This window comes from Lactuca sativa, chromosome 3, assembly GCF_002870075.4.
Source record: "Lactuca sativa cultivar Salinas chromosome 3, Lsat_Salinas_v11, whole genome shotgun sequence".
In the NCBI taxonomy this organism is placed as follows: Eukaryota; Viridiplantae; Streptophyta; class Magnoliopsida; order Asterales; family Asteraceae; genus Lactuca; species Lactuca sativa.
This window is the reverse complement of record NC_056625.2, coordinates 32,632,487-32,652,655: the sequence shown is the minus strand read 5'-3', so window position 1 is coordinate 32,652,655 and position 20,169 is coordinate 32,632,487. Positions and strand designations below refer to the sequence as shown.

Sequence of the window (20,169 nt, the reverse complement as noted above, 5' to 3'; positions counted from 1 at the left end):
TCCCTCATATACTTCAATAAGGGCTTCCCATAGAGCTTTAGCAGAAGTATACTCTCTGAATCCTTGAGCAATGTCTGGAGATAAAGCCATAGTCAAAATGGCCAATGCCTTTTCTTGTTCTTCTACACTCTCAAAGTCTTCATCAGTGTAGTTTTCGATTTTCTTGTCGACCATCTGCCCCCCCCCCCCAACTGTAGTGGTGATTCTGATTGGATCCTTTAAAACACATTTCCAAATCTTGAAGTCCTTCATCTTTATATATTTCTCAATTCTATATTTTCACTCGGGGAAACCATCAGCGGACATAAGTCTTGGAATGCGCGTGGTTGTTCCCATCACAGCATCAAGTTCTTGGTATTGAGTTGAATTTTGTGTTTCCATTTTTATTAAAAAAATTCTATCTGTAATAAATATAGGCCGTAAACTGGAAGACAAATTCTGGCCGTAAACACTAGTTTACAGTCAAGAGAAAATTTTATTTTTAATTCAGGAATTAATTTTAATTAATATGTAGCAATTGACTTAGCCGTAAACCTTAAGGCCGTAAACTCGAGTTTACGGTCCAAAGATACCTTTTGATTTAAACTCCGAAAAATTGATGGTGTGATTATCATTTAACAGAAAATCGATTTTTAGTGAATAGCGAGTTTACGGTCAATGAAAGTTAAATATAAAAGTTCGATTTTATTTTTAAAAACAACTCAATTAAAAGCCATAATTAAAATTTGATCTTGAGGGCTCGAATGATGTGAAAAATAATTGTTTTCGAAGGATGAACTTGTGGCTGTGAAGAGGAGTTTACGGCCGTAAGCTCAGGCCGTAAACTTCGAAAACCTTTGAATTTGACCGGAAAGAAACCCTCTTTGTTGCTGTGAATATCGATTTAGTTGAAAACGCAGCTGTTGAACGTCTTTGACACTGGTTTCGCTCCGATACCAATTGTAAAGTCCCGAAAAACAGATCTACCAATGATCAAAGAGAATCACAGATGCAAACACGAATTAATAAGCAAATATAGAACAAAAACCAAGCTTGCATATGCTTCAAAGCTATAAAACGTCTGATACAACTTGGGAGAATACGAAAGTATCAACAACAAACAAAGTCTGACACAACGCCCTATTTAAAGACTCGACTTACAACCGTAAGGAGTTTACGGCCGTAAACACATCTTGACCGTAAACTCATGACAAAAGACAATCTTTCTATACATCCACTACTACCAACTACTATGCCTAGACCAAACCACTATACAGGTTCTTTCAGAGAGTGAGAGTGAGAGAGTAAGTAGAATCTCCTAACTATTCCTATAATAGTTACTAGTGTTCTAGAAATATGAATAATAGAAGGATGCCTTTGCTACCCAAAGGAGATGGACTGGATGAGAGAACTTTTATGACCATACATGTATACATGATATATAACTAATATTTAAACGACCTTCAGACGGATAACCGATACCCTAGAGCCACATCCAAACAAGGAAAAGGAGGTAGGGCAAGCTAGCCTTCCTAAGTCCTTTAAATATTACTTATATAACTATACATAAACGGGCATGCATTTTATAATATAAAAGCATAAAAGAAATTTTGGTAAAAACCTTTGGAAAACTTATGAATAAGAATTTATAATTTGATGTCCTTTTATAAAACAAGCTTTGAAAACCTTTGGAAAATCGTTAATAATCTAAAAAGGGACATTCATACTTTAACGAGACTCGGAAACATGATTTGAAAACCTTTAGTTGGATAAAGCAGTTCAACATGCAAAAATCTATTTTGCTATACAGTTATTAATCACATGTGATTGATCTAATAACTGTATAGTTCAACTTGTATCCCCCCCTAAAAGCAGTTAAAATCATTTAAAAGGTTAATTTAGGGGTATGAACTCACCTGACATGGGTGATTCGGATGGACGGACGATATAGGATGCTATGTGTCAATAGAGGACTTGAACACACACTCGGATCCTATTTAACAAGTAATGATACATTTAAGTATCCAATTAGTCATTAAATAACTAATTAAGCAAGTAAGGATGTCCTAATACATGAAAACACTTTGATGCAAGTGTTAGGAGTACCAATGGTTGCATATGAAGAGTGTATGGACTCACATTGGAGTTTACTCTTCAAATGATGGCCCTTAGGGGTGTTCACGGTTTCTGGACCATAAACCCCATGAGTTTACGACTTTAAACTCATGGTAGTGGTGCCATGGGGTGTTTAAAGGTCTTATCTCACTCAAGGAATTATACTAGACTCGAATCAAGGGCTATGGAAGTGACTAGGGCTCAAAATGGACACTTTATGGAGTTTACGGTCCTTGGACCACTCCCTTGAGTGTTTACAGTCGTAAACACATGGGTTTACGGTCGTAAACCCATGTTTGTCCATTTCTCTTGTGTTTTGGTGGTTCTAACTCATGCATGCAAGGTTCTAGTCACTTATACGAGCATAGGAAGGTGTTAAGGGCACTTAAACACCCTTTGGAGGTGTTTACGGTTTTGGGAGGCCTCCCCAAATCGTAAACCCATATGAACATGGGGAAATGATGATTTTCGAGTGTAAACAAGATCATACTAAGCACACAAGAAGTTAGGGCAAGTGTACTTACGTTCTAGGAGCTTGAATGATCGATTTTGGCCAAGAACACTAGATTAAGTGTTACATGAACGAATATAGGCAAGAAACACTTACGTTTTGGCGGATTTGACGGAAAAGAATTATGATACTTGAGAGGATTTCTTGAGTGTTCTTGAAGTGGAAGTTGGAAAAATGAGAGAAAATGACTAAGTGTCATATTTATACTCTCGGGGGTTTGCAGTCGTAAACTCCAAGTTTTCTCCCGTAAACTCCAAATTTTTGGAGTTTCGCGACTTCGACTTACATTAAACACGGTAATTCTAAATTTTTACTTCCTTATTTTTGGTTCGCTTGACGAATATTATTTAAAATATTCCAACGGGATTAAATCCGGCTAAAAATGTTTTGAAATAAATTTGGCTAATTTTTGGATTGCTTAATTGCGGAGTTTATACAAATAAAAAATTCGAGTTGTCACATTCTAGAGCCCAATTCATCAACTATCAATAAATTACCAAACAACCCCTACACTTTTAAATAATACAACTAATCGCAAAATTAATTCTAATTAATTACTGATTAACTATTAATTAAATAATATGGTTTCTAATTAGCATATTATTTTCATAATACATTAATAAATCATTTATTTAAATTTATTAATCAAATAATAAACTCAACCTCTCTCTCCAAAAGGCGTCATGTCTAGTTGCTAGTTTTGAGGGCAACCCAAAAGGATTGTGTTACTATTAATTTAAATATATACCAATTATAGTTATGGGCTTAGAAACCTAATACAACACTACCCGCATGGTCTTTCCTTGCAATGCCATAGGTTACCCTTATGGTTTTACAAGAAAGTGTCATGGGCTACCCTCATGGTCATTCCTTACAATTCCATGGGCTACCCCTATGATCTTACAAGCAATTACTATGGGCTACCCCCATGGTCTTTCCCTACAACGCATAAAGTCATATATAGTCAGCAATCAGATAGATAGTGAAATAGATGATCCACCCGAGAGCAAACAATCAAACAAGAACTTCTCAATCAGACATTAAACCAAGAGTTCTTAGGCTATCCAACTTAGACTACATAGAACACAAGCTTTGACTACCACATAACCATATAGCATAAACACGTATCATAAGCTAACATAGTATATTCCCCCCCAAATATGAAAACTGTAAATAAGAGGCTGTAGAAACTCACCATTGAAGAGTGAGTTCGATTTGACTAGAGTTGGTTCATTCGTGTGAAGCTTCGCGTGAGAAACCAAAATCAACACCTTCTTGATCTAAAACAAATATCAAAACTAATTTTGTAATATTTTAAATTAAAGGGACTTGTTTTGAAATGTTTTACATTTTAAAAAGAGGCTGTTTTGTAATATAACTAACTCAACGACTATTTTTGTGATAAATTATATCCAAAATGGACCATTTTTGTAATGCCTAAATCAATAAGGACCTAGTTTGTAAAGATTTCTATCAAGGGACTGATTTTAATTTAAAACTACAATTGAAGAGAGTGGTTTTGCCATATTCACCAGATGTACAAAGGGGGATAAGGTCTTCGTCGTCAATTGATCGGGAAAGGAAAAGGATCTAACGGTTTTCGTCGACCACAATGGCGTCAAGGATGCTTCGACGACTTTTTTTTTTCTATTCTGATCGACAACAACACATAAAGGAGGAGGAAGGAATTCGATCCCCTGCCTTCATTTGATCGATAAGAGGAACATGATTGGAAGCAGCAACACGGGTGGATCGATGGTCTGGTGGTGGTTGTTCCATCGTGAAACAGAAAGGAGGAAAGGGGGAAGCCGATCTCCGATGACCCTTGTGGTTTAATCTTCACTGTCGGCAGCCACGAATCAAGAGAGAAAGTAGTTGAAATGGGGTGGTTGGGAAATGGTTGAAGGAAGAAGCACTGTTTGGCAGGTCGAGGAAAGAAGGCGAAAGCAACAGGTGGATGATGTCGCCGACAGTAGTGGTGAGAGAGGCTGCTCCGATAGCTCCTCATCGTTCGATCCGCCAGAAAACGCGAGGGAAAGGGTTTGCTTGGCTGATGTTGCTCGGAAATCGTCATCAAGGTATTTTGGGTGGTGTATTACGACAGGAAAAAGGGGGTTGCTGGCCCTTTGGTGGTCAGAAAACTTCGTTTCTGGTGGGTGTCTTCTTCCACCGTGAGAGAGAAAGAGATGAGAGGTTTAGAGATAGTGGTAGTGAGGGAAGATGAAGGTGGCTTCACTTTAATTTTCTACTGCATTTTGAAAGTCAGATTGACTTTTAGAAGATATTTTTTTTGTATAATCAAATGCAGTGAAATTCCGTGATGTAAATCTCGTTTCTCGACTCTCATGTTAATAAATCCCGATATGTATTTTTTTTTTGAAATTGCATGCATATAGTTCCATTCGTGGTGGTTCCAAAAATGCACATATAAATCAATTTCAATATATCAAACTCTGGGAAAAAGCGGTTAAACTTCCGCGATTAATTGGATCTGATTCGACAGATTTTACGAATATGACTTTGGTTGAGATTAAAAATGTCATAAAAATGAAATAAAATAATAGAACACAGTCTTAGTTCAAAAACGTGCTCAAAAGTGATTTACGAGGTTCATATCTATTCCAAACTAAGCAGTGTACAATTCGTTTCAAGAAAATAAGATAAATATTGATTTTATAACTTAAAATGGACATAACTTCTTCATACGATCTTTGTTTTGGACGTTCGTAATATCCACATAATTATGAGAACATGGTTTATTCAAATTGATCACAAATTAGTCCTAGATATACTTTATGCAAAAATTTATTTTTAACGTCACAAATAGAAATAAGTTTTGGTGATTTTCGATTCGGTCCTTAACGATAAATGGTTGGTTGAGTAGTTTGTGACGTTTTAAAGGTAATAATGAGTATAATAATTTTAATATACATTATAAAAATAAAAATTACACATATTTGGTCCTTAATACATAGTGGTTCACGGTGGTTTAACCGATGAACTCTGACCATTTTTTTGTCAACTGTTACATAGTGGATAAATTTTCCTACTTTATTCATTTAGGACTTCACTAATATGACCAAAACTTATACATGGGACCAAGAACTCTCAAACTAAGACCTTTTTCTTACTTAACAAAAGTCCATGACCATAAGAATGTCATACTAAGCTATGGAGTTCCTCAAACTCCAGGAACATCTGTTCCTAAGAGTGGGACCAAAACCAACCAATAATGACCAAAAACATGAATCTCAAAAGAACAATGTTGATATGCAAGCCTTTTTCCTCGAAAGGTCCAGAAACTTGAAGAAGATGATGGATATAATCTTACCCTTTTCTACCTTGCACCATGAAGGAGTTTAACGCTATTTTTCTACCAGAGTACACCCAAAAATTCTCTTTTTTGCTAATCTTGGTGTACACTGACACTCATGCATACAAGAAGTTATCATAATGATCGTACTGGCCACAAGTACAAGATCAAGCCAGGCGTCACAAATAATCTACCTACAAAATAGATCATCATAAAACCGTAAGTCTTACAGCTTAGTGAATAAAAACTACAATAACATAAACACGTAGATCATATAAATTAAATAAATCATATATATACAAAATGGCTCATTATTTCAGATATGTAACAATTGAATTTATATCAATAAGTGGTATTTTCATAACCAACTTCTCTGTAATGATCTATCACTCACTCATAATGTATTTTTCAATCATTTATCTCATCTAGGTTCTATCTTACTTATAATCAATCTCTCATTCGTGATCAATATCTCCATCATAAGTAATCTATCAAATATGTTATATCTCTCAATCATAATCTAATTATCAATCAAATATCAATCTATCAAAATATCTCATATAATAATATACTTCTCAATTTTCATCAATATCTTATTTGACAATCAATCACATATATCAAAATATATTTCGCATAATGGATACACAAATATCCCAACAAATGATGTTAGAGTAGTCTTACTCACCTGGTCAGTCATCAGACTAATTCCAGTTCTGACTTCAATCCTTCAATGCTTATCAATCGTCGCATGGTAACAACTTAATGAATCTCGTAACTTGGCCCCATACTACCCTTGAAATGGTAATGAATATCGTAACTCAGCCTCGTATTACCCATGTAATGGTATATCTCATTTATTATATTCTCTTGAGAACAACTCTCGAGAAACATCTCTGATTGAACATGCCAAAATCCCTCAAAATGACACCGAGCTCACGTATTTATAACTTGGGGTGTGCCATGTCGTGGCCACATATGTACCACATTGTGTTGACAAAGTAAACCCTGATATTTCCATGTGTTGCACTCTCTCGCCATATGTATCGGTGACTCACCTCATGCCACGCGGTGATGAACCTATTACAACATCGTGAGGATCAGTTTGCCATGTGTCACACTCTAGCTGACACATGTCTTAGTGAATCACTCATTGCCATGGCGTGTCAAGTAGACCACCATGTTGTGGTGGTTAAAAGTTGAATGTTAACTTGACTTTCATTGAATTTCTCGAAATAACAACATACTTTCATCTCAATCTTCAAACGAGTATAACTTTCTCATACAAACTCTATTTTCAACAATTTTTGTATCCACACGATCATCTTGAAAGATATATTATTTTCTCAACTTTATTTTGCTAAATTGAAATTTCTCAATTTAAACCAACTCTATGCTTTATTTCATCTACTCATATAATTCACATGTTTTGAAATAATACTTGTTATGAAAAAACATGTGTTACAAAGTTCCTTTCTTCTTACGCTTCACGAATTCAATAAGAACAACCTCAAACTCAAGCAAACAAGCTCTTAATATTCCATGGAGGTTACAGTTTCAAAATGGATAGGTGGATGATGAAGGAGATGCCCTAAAACCAAGAGTTAAAGCCTTTAAATATGGAAGAAATCCTAAAAATCATGGGCTTGGCCTGCAACAGCTGCCACACCGTGGTCATCACCTTATCACGTCGTGGCAAACAAGCCAAAAACATTTCCATTATATTGTCATGCCACGCTGTGATCATTAACCCACCACATCATGGCACGTGGTTTTCACTAAAAACTATAACTTTGACCTATTTAAGTCTTTAATGGATCCATTCTGGAAAATGGGCATTAAAACTTTCCGTCGCTTAAATTAGATTTTGTCATTGAAATTTGTTGTTAAAAGTTACTCTTAAAACACCCTTAGAACACCTTGTGGGTTTTCCAATCCCGCTCCCTTCAACCTAAGTTGACGCTACTGTGAATGCCCGCACTTATGACTATAGTCACAAGGATATCCAAACCCAAGTGTATAAGCCAAACCCGAGTGGAAACTGTCAATGGTCGAAATCATATTCAATGTAAAATTGAGACAACACCTTAAGCAAATGACCACCTTCATATAATAACATCAATACGTCACCATTAAACCACAACGATAAGAACCAACTTCCTTGCCCATATATTGAGAATTACAAAGTCGTAACTGACTCCCAGGTAGACAGAGCCACCTCATACGTCACATATGCTAAGCAACAACTCATAAATCTGATCCGACTAATACCTCCCCATCCTCGCACTGTGTTACCGATAGTTGGAGAACAGACTCCATGACTAACCGTCGGTGTCGAGAAACTCATACTCGATACAAAGATCCCTAACAAAAAAGAACAAACTAACTTATACATCAATCCTGCTGATCGGAAATTCACAAATTATGTAACATTCAATTTCAAGTACTTCTTTTTTGGTTCTTTAAGTTTGAAAAATTATGCGAAAATGGTCCCTCGTACTCTGGGCGTATGTTTAAGCACGCTTAGCGTACATGCACGTTTTGGAGTCGGGGAGCTTAACCATGTACGTTGAGCGTACGTGGTGTATGCAGGGCGTACGACAACCAAGACCAAACCCTAATTTTTAGGGATTAAGCCCTATTTAAACATCGTTATAGCCTTTGGACCTTTATTCTCATCAGCCTCCATTGTTCATCACGTCCCATTGAAACCCTAATTCATCCTTTGAGTGTTTTTGAGCATTGGAAGTAATTTTATGGCATTTTTGTGTGTATTCAAGAAGAAGGAACTTGGAGGCCAAACATTTGTTGAGCTTGAGCTTTTAGATCCAGAGTCTTCATCAATCTTGGGAGCTAGATAAGGTATAAAGTTCTTACCTTGATGATTCATTATGGTAGTTTGAGTTTAGGGTTGTTTGTGAGCTTTATTTGGTCCCATGGGTTCTCCTTGTGAGTTTGAGAAACTCCAGGAGTTAGATATGTTAGATCTTAGTCTCTTTGTTGCTCAAGATGCATAAAAATGCCATCTTGATGGTTGTTATGAGTCCATGCATGAATTTGAGTCCTTAATATGATCATTGATGGAAAAAATGGATGTTGGGTTCCATTAAGGTTGAATGTATTAAGCACTAAATGAATTAAGGTGGCAAGCAGCTCAGTATGTTGAGCGTACCAAAGAGGTACGCAACGCGTACCACCAAGCAGTTGTGTACGTCGAGCGTACGCCTCGTTGTGGCTCTTCGTGGGCTTTTGTACTTCGATTAGGCTTTAGAAATTTGGGCCTTAGCAAGGTTTTGGGCCTTAGACTGTTGAAGCATTAGTGGGCCTCATAATTTTATTAATGGACCTTAAGTCGCATGAGTTGGGCCTTTATGGGCCTTGGGGTTATCGAAAATTCAAAAAAAGAAGAGAATCAAGGAGACTGTATCAGAATTTTCTGAGCAAGGAGAAGAAATTTTCACACGGAATTGAAGGATTGAAACTGTAGAAATTGTTAGTTAGGCAGTATTTTCTAAGAACTGTCGTATTTAAGGAATTAAAAGTCTGAAACTATACAAATGTCATGGCACCAAGTCAATGCACCTTGCAAGGCACGATTATCGCTGAATGTCTCGCCGAGGGCCAAGTTAACTTGTTTAACTTGAAAAAATGTGTTGAGATCTTTGATCTAGGATATACAGGGGCTAACATCAAAAAGGCCATTAGTAGTTCTCTGATACTCAACAAATCGCAGTACGTTCCTCCGTGTTCACACAGATACTGCGAGTAGTCTCCTTCTAAGCCAAGGCTGGGTCCTTGTATAACTGTGGTGAGGAGGATTTTTATGACTCGGTGATCCACATGGTTTTTTTAGTCCTGGTTACTTTTCAAGGTGCAACGGTGATCATTAAAGAACTTTCATTCGAAGGAACTGGAAGTGAAGATTATTTTTCAACATTCAATCTTTCAACCCCAGAAACAAGGTGAAACTGTTCTTTAAGTTATGTGATAGATTGCATTGAAGTCTCCTCAATCAATTTGCTGCTATCTATGAACTTGCTGAAGTGATCCAGAAGAATTGATCTCTCTGTAATTATTTTCTCTGAAGTATTTCACAGCTGAAAGTGCTGATTTTCAAGAACCTTTACAAGAAGCCTCTACACCCAATGTGCATTCAAGTTAAAATCTTTGAAGAAAGTCCAACCGTTCAAGATAAAGTCATTCATGTTGAAATTCATATGCTTATCTTGAGTTTGTGAAGAAATTGAAGATAAAAGCTCAAGTTAAGAATGAAGAGAAGATTGAAAAGAAAAGAAAACTATAAACCAAGGGGGAGATTGTTAGGTCATAAATTGTGGTTTATACTTTGCTTTTCATAAGCTATTAGAGTTCTCAATCTAGGACCGAAAACACCATGTTTTGGTGTTGTTTGGACCGAATTCACATGTGATTTTGGTTAGGCTTAATGTTGTCTTGTTTGGGTTTTGGGTTGGGCCTTTGTTATTAGGTCTAGGTATATATAGTGTTATTTTAGCCTTGCAAAGGGTGAAAGATGTTTTTGTGTGACTCCATAAGCCAAGAACACGTTCTAGAGAGAAACAGAGAAAAAACCAAGTGTAATCTGAATCTTATGTACCAGAATATCATCAATATAGTGTGTATCGAAGATTCATCTTGTGTTCTTATTCTATATCATGTTTTGCATTAATCACTAGATTGGGATTCTGCACTAATTCTAGTGAATCCGATTGGTACGTCACGATTTGGGGTTTTACAATTATTTTGTTATTGGGCCAAGTTTGGGTAGGCCCATTATGGGAAGGGTAAAATTGAATTTTATCATAGGAGTTTGGGTTTGGGATTTAGACCCACTAATATGGTTTATAACCTAATTTTGATTAGGGTTATTTGTTTGTGTTAGTTTGGGATCTTTCAGTTCTGTAACCGAGCATCTAGTTATTTATCAGCGGACTGAGGTGAGTTCTCTCACTGTATTAATAGGTCAAAGGCACCAATGTCGGCCCATTAATTGTGATATAGGATGCTAGTTATATTTGTGATATGTGTATGAAAGACCAGGATTTAGCCCCTGACAATTGTATGAAAGACCAGGATGTGGCCCATGACATTTGTTTGAAAGACCAGGGTCTGGACGCTGATATCTGTTTGAAAGACTAGCGTCTGGTCCTTGACACCTATATGGAAGACCGAGATTTGGCCATCGGCAGGAAATTACTTGTAAGACTATGATTTGGCCCATAACACTAACTTATTTATGTTTGGTATGTGTTACTTGGGGAAACTTACTAAGCTTTTGCTTATAGTTTATATTTATGGTTTCAGGTACTTCCGGTACTAAAGGGAAGAGCCCGGTGTGATGACATGACATTCTCCCCTTACTATTTTTCGCACTTTTGATATTGTTACTCTGATTATTTGACATTGTTATTATATGATGGTTTTTGGAACAATTTAATAATTGTAACTCTTGTTTAAAAATGAAAAATTTTATCATGGTTTTTGGGCTGTTACAAATTCGATCTGTCCAAGATCTTCCCGGCCTTACATCGTCCCACAAATAAACTGAGATACATAATCCATGGCCGTCTGTCGTCGTTGACAATCTCTCATACTGACGGAAAAGCGAACCCTTGAACAAGAACCAAACTAACATATCATCAACGTCGCTTTAACAACCCTTACCCCTAATAAAGGGCCGACAAACAACCAAACAAAGAGAGGTCTACTTCAAACCAATTGAAATGCTATGGGTCACCCATATTCTTACAATCACTCATGTTGCTATAGCCCAACTACAATCTTTCCTACCATGATCCGACCAAGGTCTTCCATATGTGAATGATATGATCTAACCATAGTGTTACAAACACTTTTATTGTTGCAGCCTACATGCAGTCTCTCCTGCCATGATCCAACCTAGTTTTCCATATGTAATTGCTATGATCCAACCATAGTCTCACAGTCACTTCCGACCTATTTCAACCAAACGAATGCTATAAGCCAAATCGTAGTATTACAACACTCATGTTAATGTTATAGGCCCGATTTCACCTTAACAAGGAAAAAGAAAGAAAATCTATAGAAATAAGAAGAAAGTAAAAACAATTAGTGTTCTTGAGTTTTATTAATGGAAGAAAATAAAAAAAATAGCTACTCAGTGCCGATTCAAACCGATTTGATGCCTTGGACAAAATAAAAAAAATGAAGCTCTTAATAGTAAACTTTTTTCCGTTGCATGCGATGATTTAATATCAAACATTTTTTTATAATAATATTAGTACATGCATAAATAATGGACCCTATAAATCTGGAGCCTTTGTAACATCATTCATGTTGACCCATACGGCCTTGTTTCTACTTTCCTTCAAATTTGAAAAAAGAAATAAACAAAATATTCAATTTCTTTTAACTTCTTTCCTTTCCAACCTCGGAACACGATTTTTTTTTGCTAGGTGAAAGCAAGGGCATAAAGTGTTAAATATAACTAAATGAAGGGTTAAAATTGTCAAGCAGGAAAATTAAATCTTATGATCTTATCGGCGGACTTAGATTTTGAAATTTATGAAATCCAAATTATATCCATAGCATATCCGAGTGTTCACACGTGTGTCCATTACTGGCTTCCCAAAATAGCATTTACTACCAGTTTTAGTACTTCTTTTTAGATTATTTAAAAATTAAAATAAAAAAACATCAAATATATTTCTATATTTCTAGTTCGTATTAAAAAAAATCATTTTAATAATTAATGCCTTCACAGTTATATCATATCAAATATATTCTATTTCAGTAATAAAATTAGATTTCATATACTATTAATGACGGTTATTTATATTCTTTGGCAGTTTGTATTAATTGCCTATCCATTTAATTACTTCAACTAAACTTAGGTGTAATATGATAATTTTTTTTCCGAAGAAATCGAATAATATTTTGACAATATAATTTAGAAAATAATAAATAATAATATTTATTTTGGCAAAATTCTAAAAGATATGAAAATTGCACTTTTGCTATGTAATCCAAACACTAATTAAGCACCAATACGATTTTTCATATCACGAAACATGTATTAAACATCTATTTTAAGACTTATTAATAAAAATAAAAAAACCACCTGTACCGCGCAACATATACGCAACACTTGATCTTTCGTATTTGTTTGTTTTTTTATAAAACTTTTGATTTAAAAACTGATGTGTGTGTGTTACGTGACACAACACTGATTTCTCCTCTTCAAACCACTTTCCACCATATTTTAGGTTATAATATTATTCAACATAGATTTGTTTTTTTCTCAACATGTTTATTATTCTAATAATATTATAAAAGATATTATAAACAATTTAAGTATATTTTACATAATTTCAAAACCATTTGGTAAATTTCATATATATATATATATATATATATATATATATATATATATATATATATTACATTGTCTATAACTAAATATTAATTATAAAGTTTAATCATTAAAATTATCAAATTTATTCAAGTTAATCGGAAAAATAACCATTGTCGTCGAAAATTTAACAGAATGAACATCTTGTTCGTTAAATTAACAATTTTATTTATTATTATTTAGCAAATATTATATTTAATTATTTTATATAAACGTTTTTAAAAATCATATCATCACAATGATCTTTATATTTTATATGTATTTGACTAAACTAAATAATTTTTTGATTTAGAATTATTTTTAATTATCATATGGTTAATTTCAGTTTATTGCAACAAGCTACAGACGTTAAAAAACAAACAAACTTCTTATTATAAACTACAACCGTTTGGTCCATCTCTTCTGTTATAGATGGTTGCATATGTGATATTTCAGCCATTTTTGTTTAAAAAAACAAATAACACCTAAGATTTGAAGATCTTTTAGGCCTTATTTATTCTCTACGCCCATGCGGAAGAGTTTGATCATAATGTTTACAAAAATAATTTAAATACTTGTTTATAGATATCTAATTATTTTTTTTGGTTTTAAGTTACGGTATTACATGTTTTATCTTGTGAAGTTGACTTGAAACAAAGTAACCAATAAAAATGTGGTTTGACTTGGAAGAAACTATCTATATTTTCTAAACCATTATTTTAACGGTTTTTGGCCTGACGATGATTCTTTCAATTGAGAGGTTATGGTTCAAATCTCATTAAAGATATATGTGGTAATTTAAGAATAATTTAGTTTGATGTTCAAAAAAAATAATAATTAAAATATTATAATATTTTTTAAAAATCATTTATTAAAGATCATTTATTACAAGCTATAACTACAAAATAAACATTCAACCGTAAAAACAAAAAATTGCAGAAAAGGACCTCGTCTTTTTTTACCTATAAATAAATCTTGTGTAGAGCCTAGTACGCACACTTGTTCCTTTTAGAATTCCTCAATTCTCCTCCCTGTCCACAAATGTTCACAAAAACAAGCCCTAATTTCCCTCCTTTTATGTCTCAAAAGCAATGGATAAATTCTCTCTTTGAATGCTGTTATAGTTTCTTTCAGTAGAAAATCAACTGTTTTTGCTGTTCCATCAAAGATCGTGCTAGATTTCTAGGGTTTTTAAGGTCATTGAAAAACCCCTTCAAAATTTTAGCCTATTCTACTTCAAATTCGGTAGGGTTTTTGTTTTTTGTGCTTACAACGAGTTTTGTTAGGGTTTTGAATGGTACGAGTAGACTGAGGTGCATCAGACTACTTTTTGTCCGAGGAGAAACCTAAGATTGTGAGAGAATTTGAAAATGGTGACGACAGATGTTGAGCTGCAACTAACGCAACAGCTCAAGGAGGCAGGGAAGCGGCTTTTACGGCCCCCGACTTCCGATGATGAACTTCTCCATGTTCTTGATGTAAGCCCTCATTTCTAAACCTTCTGCGAGTTTGTTTGTTCGGTTTGTTTCTAGCATCCATTTCTGGAGTGTTTGTTGGGCAGTCTGAAATGTAATTATTTGTACTTTTGAGTCTTGCATGTTGTTTCTTGCTTTTTATATCACCAATTTGGACATTTTATGGTTAATTTGAGATTAGATAGTATCTTAATTTTGCATGATTACACTGATTACTTTGTTCGGATTTAGTAATTGTCGTGAGAACATTGCTACATTTGTAAGTTGCATTTACGTTACTTTTATGAACAGAAGTAACAAAGTTTAGGCTCTCAGTGATCGTCAGTACTAGGGCGTATATTTAAAGGGTTAGAATCTAGCAATACTTGATTTGCCCTAACTCCTCAAAAAGGAGTCTCACTACATACCGAGAAAAACCCATATCCTTCACCTTAGATGGAGGGAGTAGCTTATCTGAATATGTTATTGTTCCTTTCATAGAGAAATTTGAAAGGCGAAAAGACCATACATAGTAATTAACATAGAAGTAGATCTGTAGATGAAGCTATATGCTACCTATAAGGTGTATGCAACTTCTGTAGCATTGTTTTACTCTTAACCTTTATAATGCGTGTGTGACAATTGTCAAACTTGACCTGCATGATAGTTTATCTACCTTAATGCTCTGAATTTGAAATGAATCCTTTAGGCCATGGGGATCCTTCAGATTTAGATATGGGGATCCTTCAGATTTAGATAACCAAAATGAGGTAGTACAAGATACATCAAGAACATAATGTCTATATAAATCGTCTTTAGGTCATGTCTGAATCTGAATATAGGTAGTTTATAAATATAGGTTATCTGTAGAATCAAACATGATTATACTCGCACAAAAGTAAACTGTATGCGCAATAGGTAGTATGAAATAATAACAACAAGCATTGTAATTATGAGAACTAATCACGCGGGTATCCAGTATCTGATAGGATCTTAGCGGCATTCAAAGGCTAATGCAGTTAAATTAATGCATGCCTATAGTTATTTGTTTTATGTTTATTCCTTAATAAAACTTTAGAAGTCGGATTTTGTTGATCTAATTGGTTTTCGTTTATTTGTACATTTCAGCAAACGGATAAACTTCTATCGATGGTGGATCAATCACCGAATGATTTAATGAAAGAAGTACTAACTCCATTACAAAAGTGCTTGGTTGATAGAAGTCTTGTAGATCATTCAAATGTGGATGTGAAAGTTGCAGTGGCTGCATGTCTCAGTGAAATAACAAGAGTCACAGCACCTGAAGCCCCGTTTGATGATCAGGAACTGAAGGTACAACAGATCAAACATTAAACTGTCTCATAATACTCTTTCCAAAGATTCAGTTTATTTATATTTTATATTTATATCTACAGGATGTCTTTCGCTTGATTGTTTCTACATTTGAGAATTTATCAGACAAGTCCAGCCGCTCGTATATCAAGAGGGCATCAATTCTTGAAACTGTTTGCAAAGTCAGATCATGTGTTATTATGCTTGATCTTGAATGTGAAGAGTTGATTGTGGAGATGTTTGAGCACTTTCTGAAATCAATAAGGTATGTTATTTGTTGTAGAGAGTATCTTAACTACCATTTCAAGTTATTTTAGTAATGACAACGCATGAATACCCTTTTTTAAATTTTATCTGTGTTACCTAAAACGTTTTGCTTTCTTTTCAATTTCAGGGAACATCATCCTGACACCATATTTTCATCAATGGTAGATATTATGAGCCTTATTTTTGAAGAAATCGAAGAAGTTTCAGATAACTTGCTTAAACCACTACTGTTTAGCCTTAAAAATGACAGCGAGGTATTGTTTTTCCCTAAATTTCCTTTCTTGTTTTTTTTTTTGACAAATGACAAATGACAAATGACAAATGACTTTCCTCTATGTAGGGAGTTCTACCAGTGGCACGGAAATTGGGGGAAAAAATACTTGAGAAGTCTAGAACTATACTCAGGCCATATTTGAGTAAAACCCTGCCTGATTTGGGTGATTCATTAGATAACTATAGCCCAGTTTTGGCTGCTGTATGTGAAGGGGCAACTGTTTTTGAGCAAAATGATGAGAGTGATTTGGTGCAGCAACAGGTATAATTTGAAAGTTATCTCACTACATGCTTCTTGAAGTAGTTGTATTGATGACAATGACATGATGTACATTTTGTTTAAACTCTTATATTCCAGACTGATGAGAACAAATTGGCCAAGGAACGTTCAGAAGAGACACCACAGGCATGCATGCATGCTATTTATTTTATTTTCGATCTTGTAAAGTTCCTTTTCTATTATGTAACATGCTTTCTTTCTGTATGAATTATGAAATGTTACAGGCTGATGAGAGCAAGATTACAGTAGTATCTTCGGAAGAGACAACTCAGGTATGGTGTTTTTGCCATTTTTGAACATTCAACATTCTGAAAATTTATTAACAAGTTGAAATATTCCCCCCAATTGTAGGTGGTTAAAGAGACTTCAGAAAGGCCTGCAGAGACTGTTGCCACCCCCACCAGAATTTTGAAAATAGTTATGAGCAATGGAGGAAGAGTTACTTTGACTGAAAAAGATTCATCACCTGTTAAAGAGTCCTCAAAGAAGCCTGAAGAAGCCATTGAACATCAAGATTCTAGTTTGGCTAGCAAAGCCGACATTAATGATTCAGTTGCTGAGTTGGCAAATGTAGAATTCGACAAGGAAGGAAATAAGATTGATGCCACATTGGAATCAGTCCAACCTTCCGATGGTGAAAACAAAGATGAGAGAGAAAATGATATTCAAGTTTCTGTTCCAGAATTAGAATCAAAACCAGAAGAGACTTCCAATAAGGAAGTAAATAAGACTGATGTCACCATGACATCATCCGAAACTTCTGCCTCTTATGGTGAAAGTAAAGATGAGAAAGCCGATGAAAAGAAAGATGAGAAAGCTGATGAAAAGAACGATGAGAAAGCTGATGAAAAGAAAGATGATGAAAATAAAGATGGGAAAAATGATGAAAATAAAGATGAGAAAGCCGATGAAAATAAAGAAGGGAAAAATGATGAAAATAAAGATGAGAAAGCCGATGAAAAGACAGATGAAAAAAATGACGAAATTCAAGTTTCTGTTCCAGAAGTAGAAACGGAGGTTGTAAATGGTCCATCACAAAGTGGAAGCCTTCTGGAGGAGATGAATGTTGAGAAGGTAGAGGAATCTGAGGTGGCAAATGCTGGTTTAGAATCACAAAGTGGGGGCCTACAGTATAAGATTCATATTAGAAAAGGTCCTCGTTCAAAGAAAAAGAGTATGATTAAAGATGATACACCTCTGATAGATGTTATAAAGAAAAAGAAGGCCGAATCGATCTTTCAGAAAGATAAACTTCCGGTTCCAGCTACAACTGCCACACCAGAAGACGAGAAAAAAGCGGATACAGTTGCTTCAGGGGCAAAATCGGGTAAGAAAGTGGGCGGTGGCTCGGTGAAAAGGAAGCGTAAGATGTCTGGTAAGAAAAGTGGTGGTGGAAAGTCAGGGGCAAAAAAGGCAAAAAAGCCGTTGATTGAAAAAGATGACGAGAGTGATTCTTTTGATAAACCACTGAGACAGTCTTCTGCTGGTAAAGAAGATGAAACTGATTCAGATTCAAAACCAATTAAGTTACCTGCTATTGCTAAAAAAGGTAACAAAAACACTTCTTCTTCAGCAAAGAACAAAGATGGAAAAAAGAACGCCTCAAGTGGTAAAAAAAAACTTGAAGAGAAGGACCAAGCAAAATCCTTGCCTGAAGATGATGATAATGATGCAATTGTAAGTTGTTTATTTTACTGATTTCCCTTTTTTACCCTTTTTTTTGCACTTGGAGTAATTAAACTATTTACCTTTTTTAAGGGGATGGATATTTCTCCAAAGCTTGCGGTAAAAACAGCTACAGAGGAAGGTAAATCGGAGGAAAGCTCAAAACGAAAAAGATCTGTTGGTAAAAATAATGTAATGTTCATAACTCTGACTTTTTGTTATTTAGAAGAAGGAATCAAAAGTTGACTTTTTTTTTGTTTACTTATTATAGTCACAGAGTAACAAGAACGTAAAGTATGATGATAGCTTGATTGGTTTGAAGGTTAAAGTTTGGTGGCCTGATGATCATAAGTAAGCGGCCTAAAACCTAGTTTTAAAAGTTTATTTAAAGATTTGACATATTTTTATCTCATGATTATTATTCACATTCTTATTTCTTAATTGCAGGTATTACGAAGGTGTTATTGAATCCTTTGATTCTGCTAAAAACAAGCATAAGGTCATTTCGATACTTACCTTTTAATTTTTATAAAGTTTTAAGTTATCCTTTTATATCACTCATGTTATGGGAGTTTAATTAATAAAACAGGTTTCATATGTGGATGGAGATGTAGAAACATTGAATCTTAAAAAAGAAAAATGGGAAATTTTGCAAGAGTTTTCTGCACGAAATGAGGTGAATTCTATTTCTATTTCTATTTCTATTTCTATTTCTATGTATGCTGATTTTTTTCTCAAATTATCTTTTTCTTTAAAAATATTATTTATTGATTCAATAACAGAAGAAACCCGCTGAAGTTCATAGCACTGATGATGATGAGACATTATCCAAAATTATTACTTACAAATCAAAGGGTAAAAGTGACTCCACAAAGTCAAAGCCAAAGTCAAAGTCAAAATCAAAGTCAACCGGTGTTGATGAAAAAGAATTAGATGATGATGATGCTGCTGCAGAAAAGTCAACCGAGGGTGAAAAGAGTGGGTCAAAGAAGAGAAAGAAGATGTAGGGACCTCTCGGATCTTCTGTGATATACTAGTTTTTTACATTACAATGGATTGGTAGATGTCAGTAATTAGTTAAAGTTGAGATATAAGAGTAGTCAAGGTAGAAGGTAATTGTGCTTAAATTTGTACCTTATATATAGTAGGGTAAAATTTAGTTGTATCTTTTGAAGACTTACAGTAGGGGGGTAATTAGTAGGCTAATTTCTGTTATAAATAGCGTTGGATGTGTAATGTGTTGCCTGTTATGATTTCTTCTAAAAACTTGGTGTTTATTCTTGCAAATTATATATAACTTTTGCTTATCTTTCTAAAAACATCAAGTTTTCAGCTCAAAATGGTGAGATATGTGGATCTGAATGAAATTGTGAGGTTAAATATCATAAGTGACTGTTTAAGATCCAATAAATCGGTTCCTTTAAACGAGGTAACATACAACTCTGTATTGATTTATATCAATTTCATTCAGCGAAATGGTTCCATATTAAAATCAACAATCTTGTATTAATTTTGTTTCAGTTATATAATCATTGGTTGGAACATTTAATAGTATAAGTTTTATTTCTTTCACATCTAGAAAGGGAAGAAATTACA

At 34.6% G+C, this 20,169-nt stretch overlaps 1 protein-coding gene across 1 annotated transcript; it reads left to right on the top strand.

Moving 5' to 3' along the window:
- The first annotated feature begins 14,300 nt into the window (after positions 1-14,300).
- On the top strand, positions 14,301-19,894 carry LOC111917275 (sister chromatid cohesion protein PDS5 homolog C). Its single transcript, XM_023912962.3, has 14 exons — positions 14,301-14,498; positions 14,589-14,780; positions 15,885-16,088; positions 16,172-16,353; positions 16,483-16,609; positions 16,696-16,890; positions 16,987-17,034; positions 17,133-17,180; positions 17,260-18,585; positions 18,667-18,765; positions 18,845-18,924; positions 19,021-19,072; positions 19,163-19,249; positions 19,356-19,894. Exons 2-14 carry the CDS (start codon positions 14,673-14,675, stop codon positions 19,578-19,580), a joined length of 2,781 nt encoding a protein of 926 aa, XP_023768730.1. The 5' UTR covers positions 14,301-14,498; positions 14,589-14,672; the 3' UTR covers positions 19,581-19,894.
- Positions 19,895-20,169: the final 275 nt, after the last annotated feature.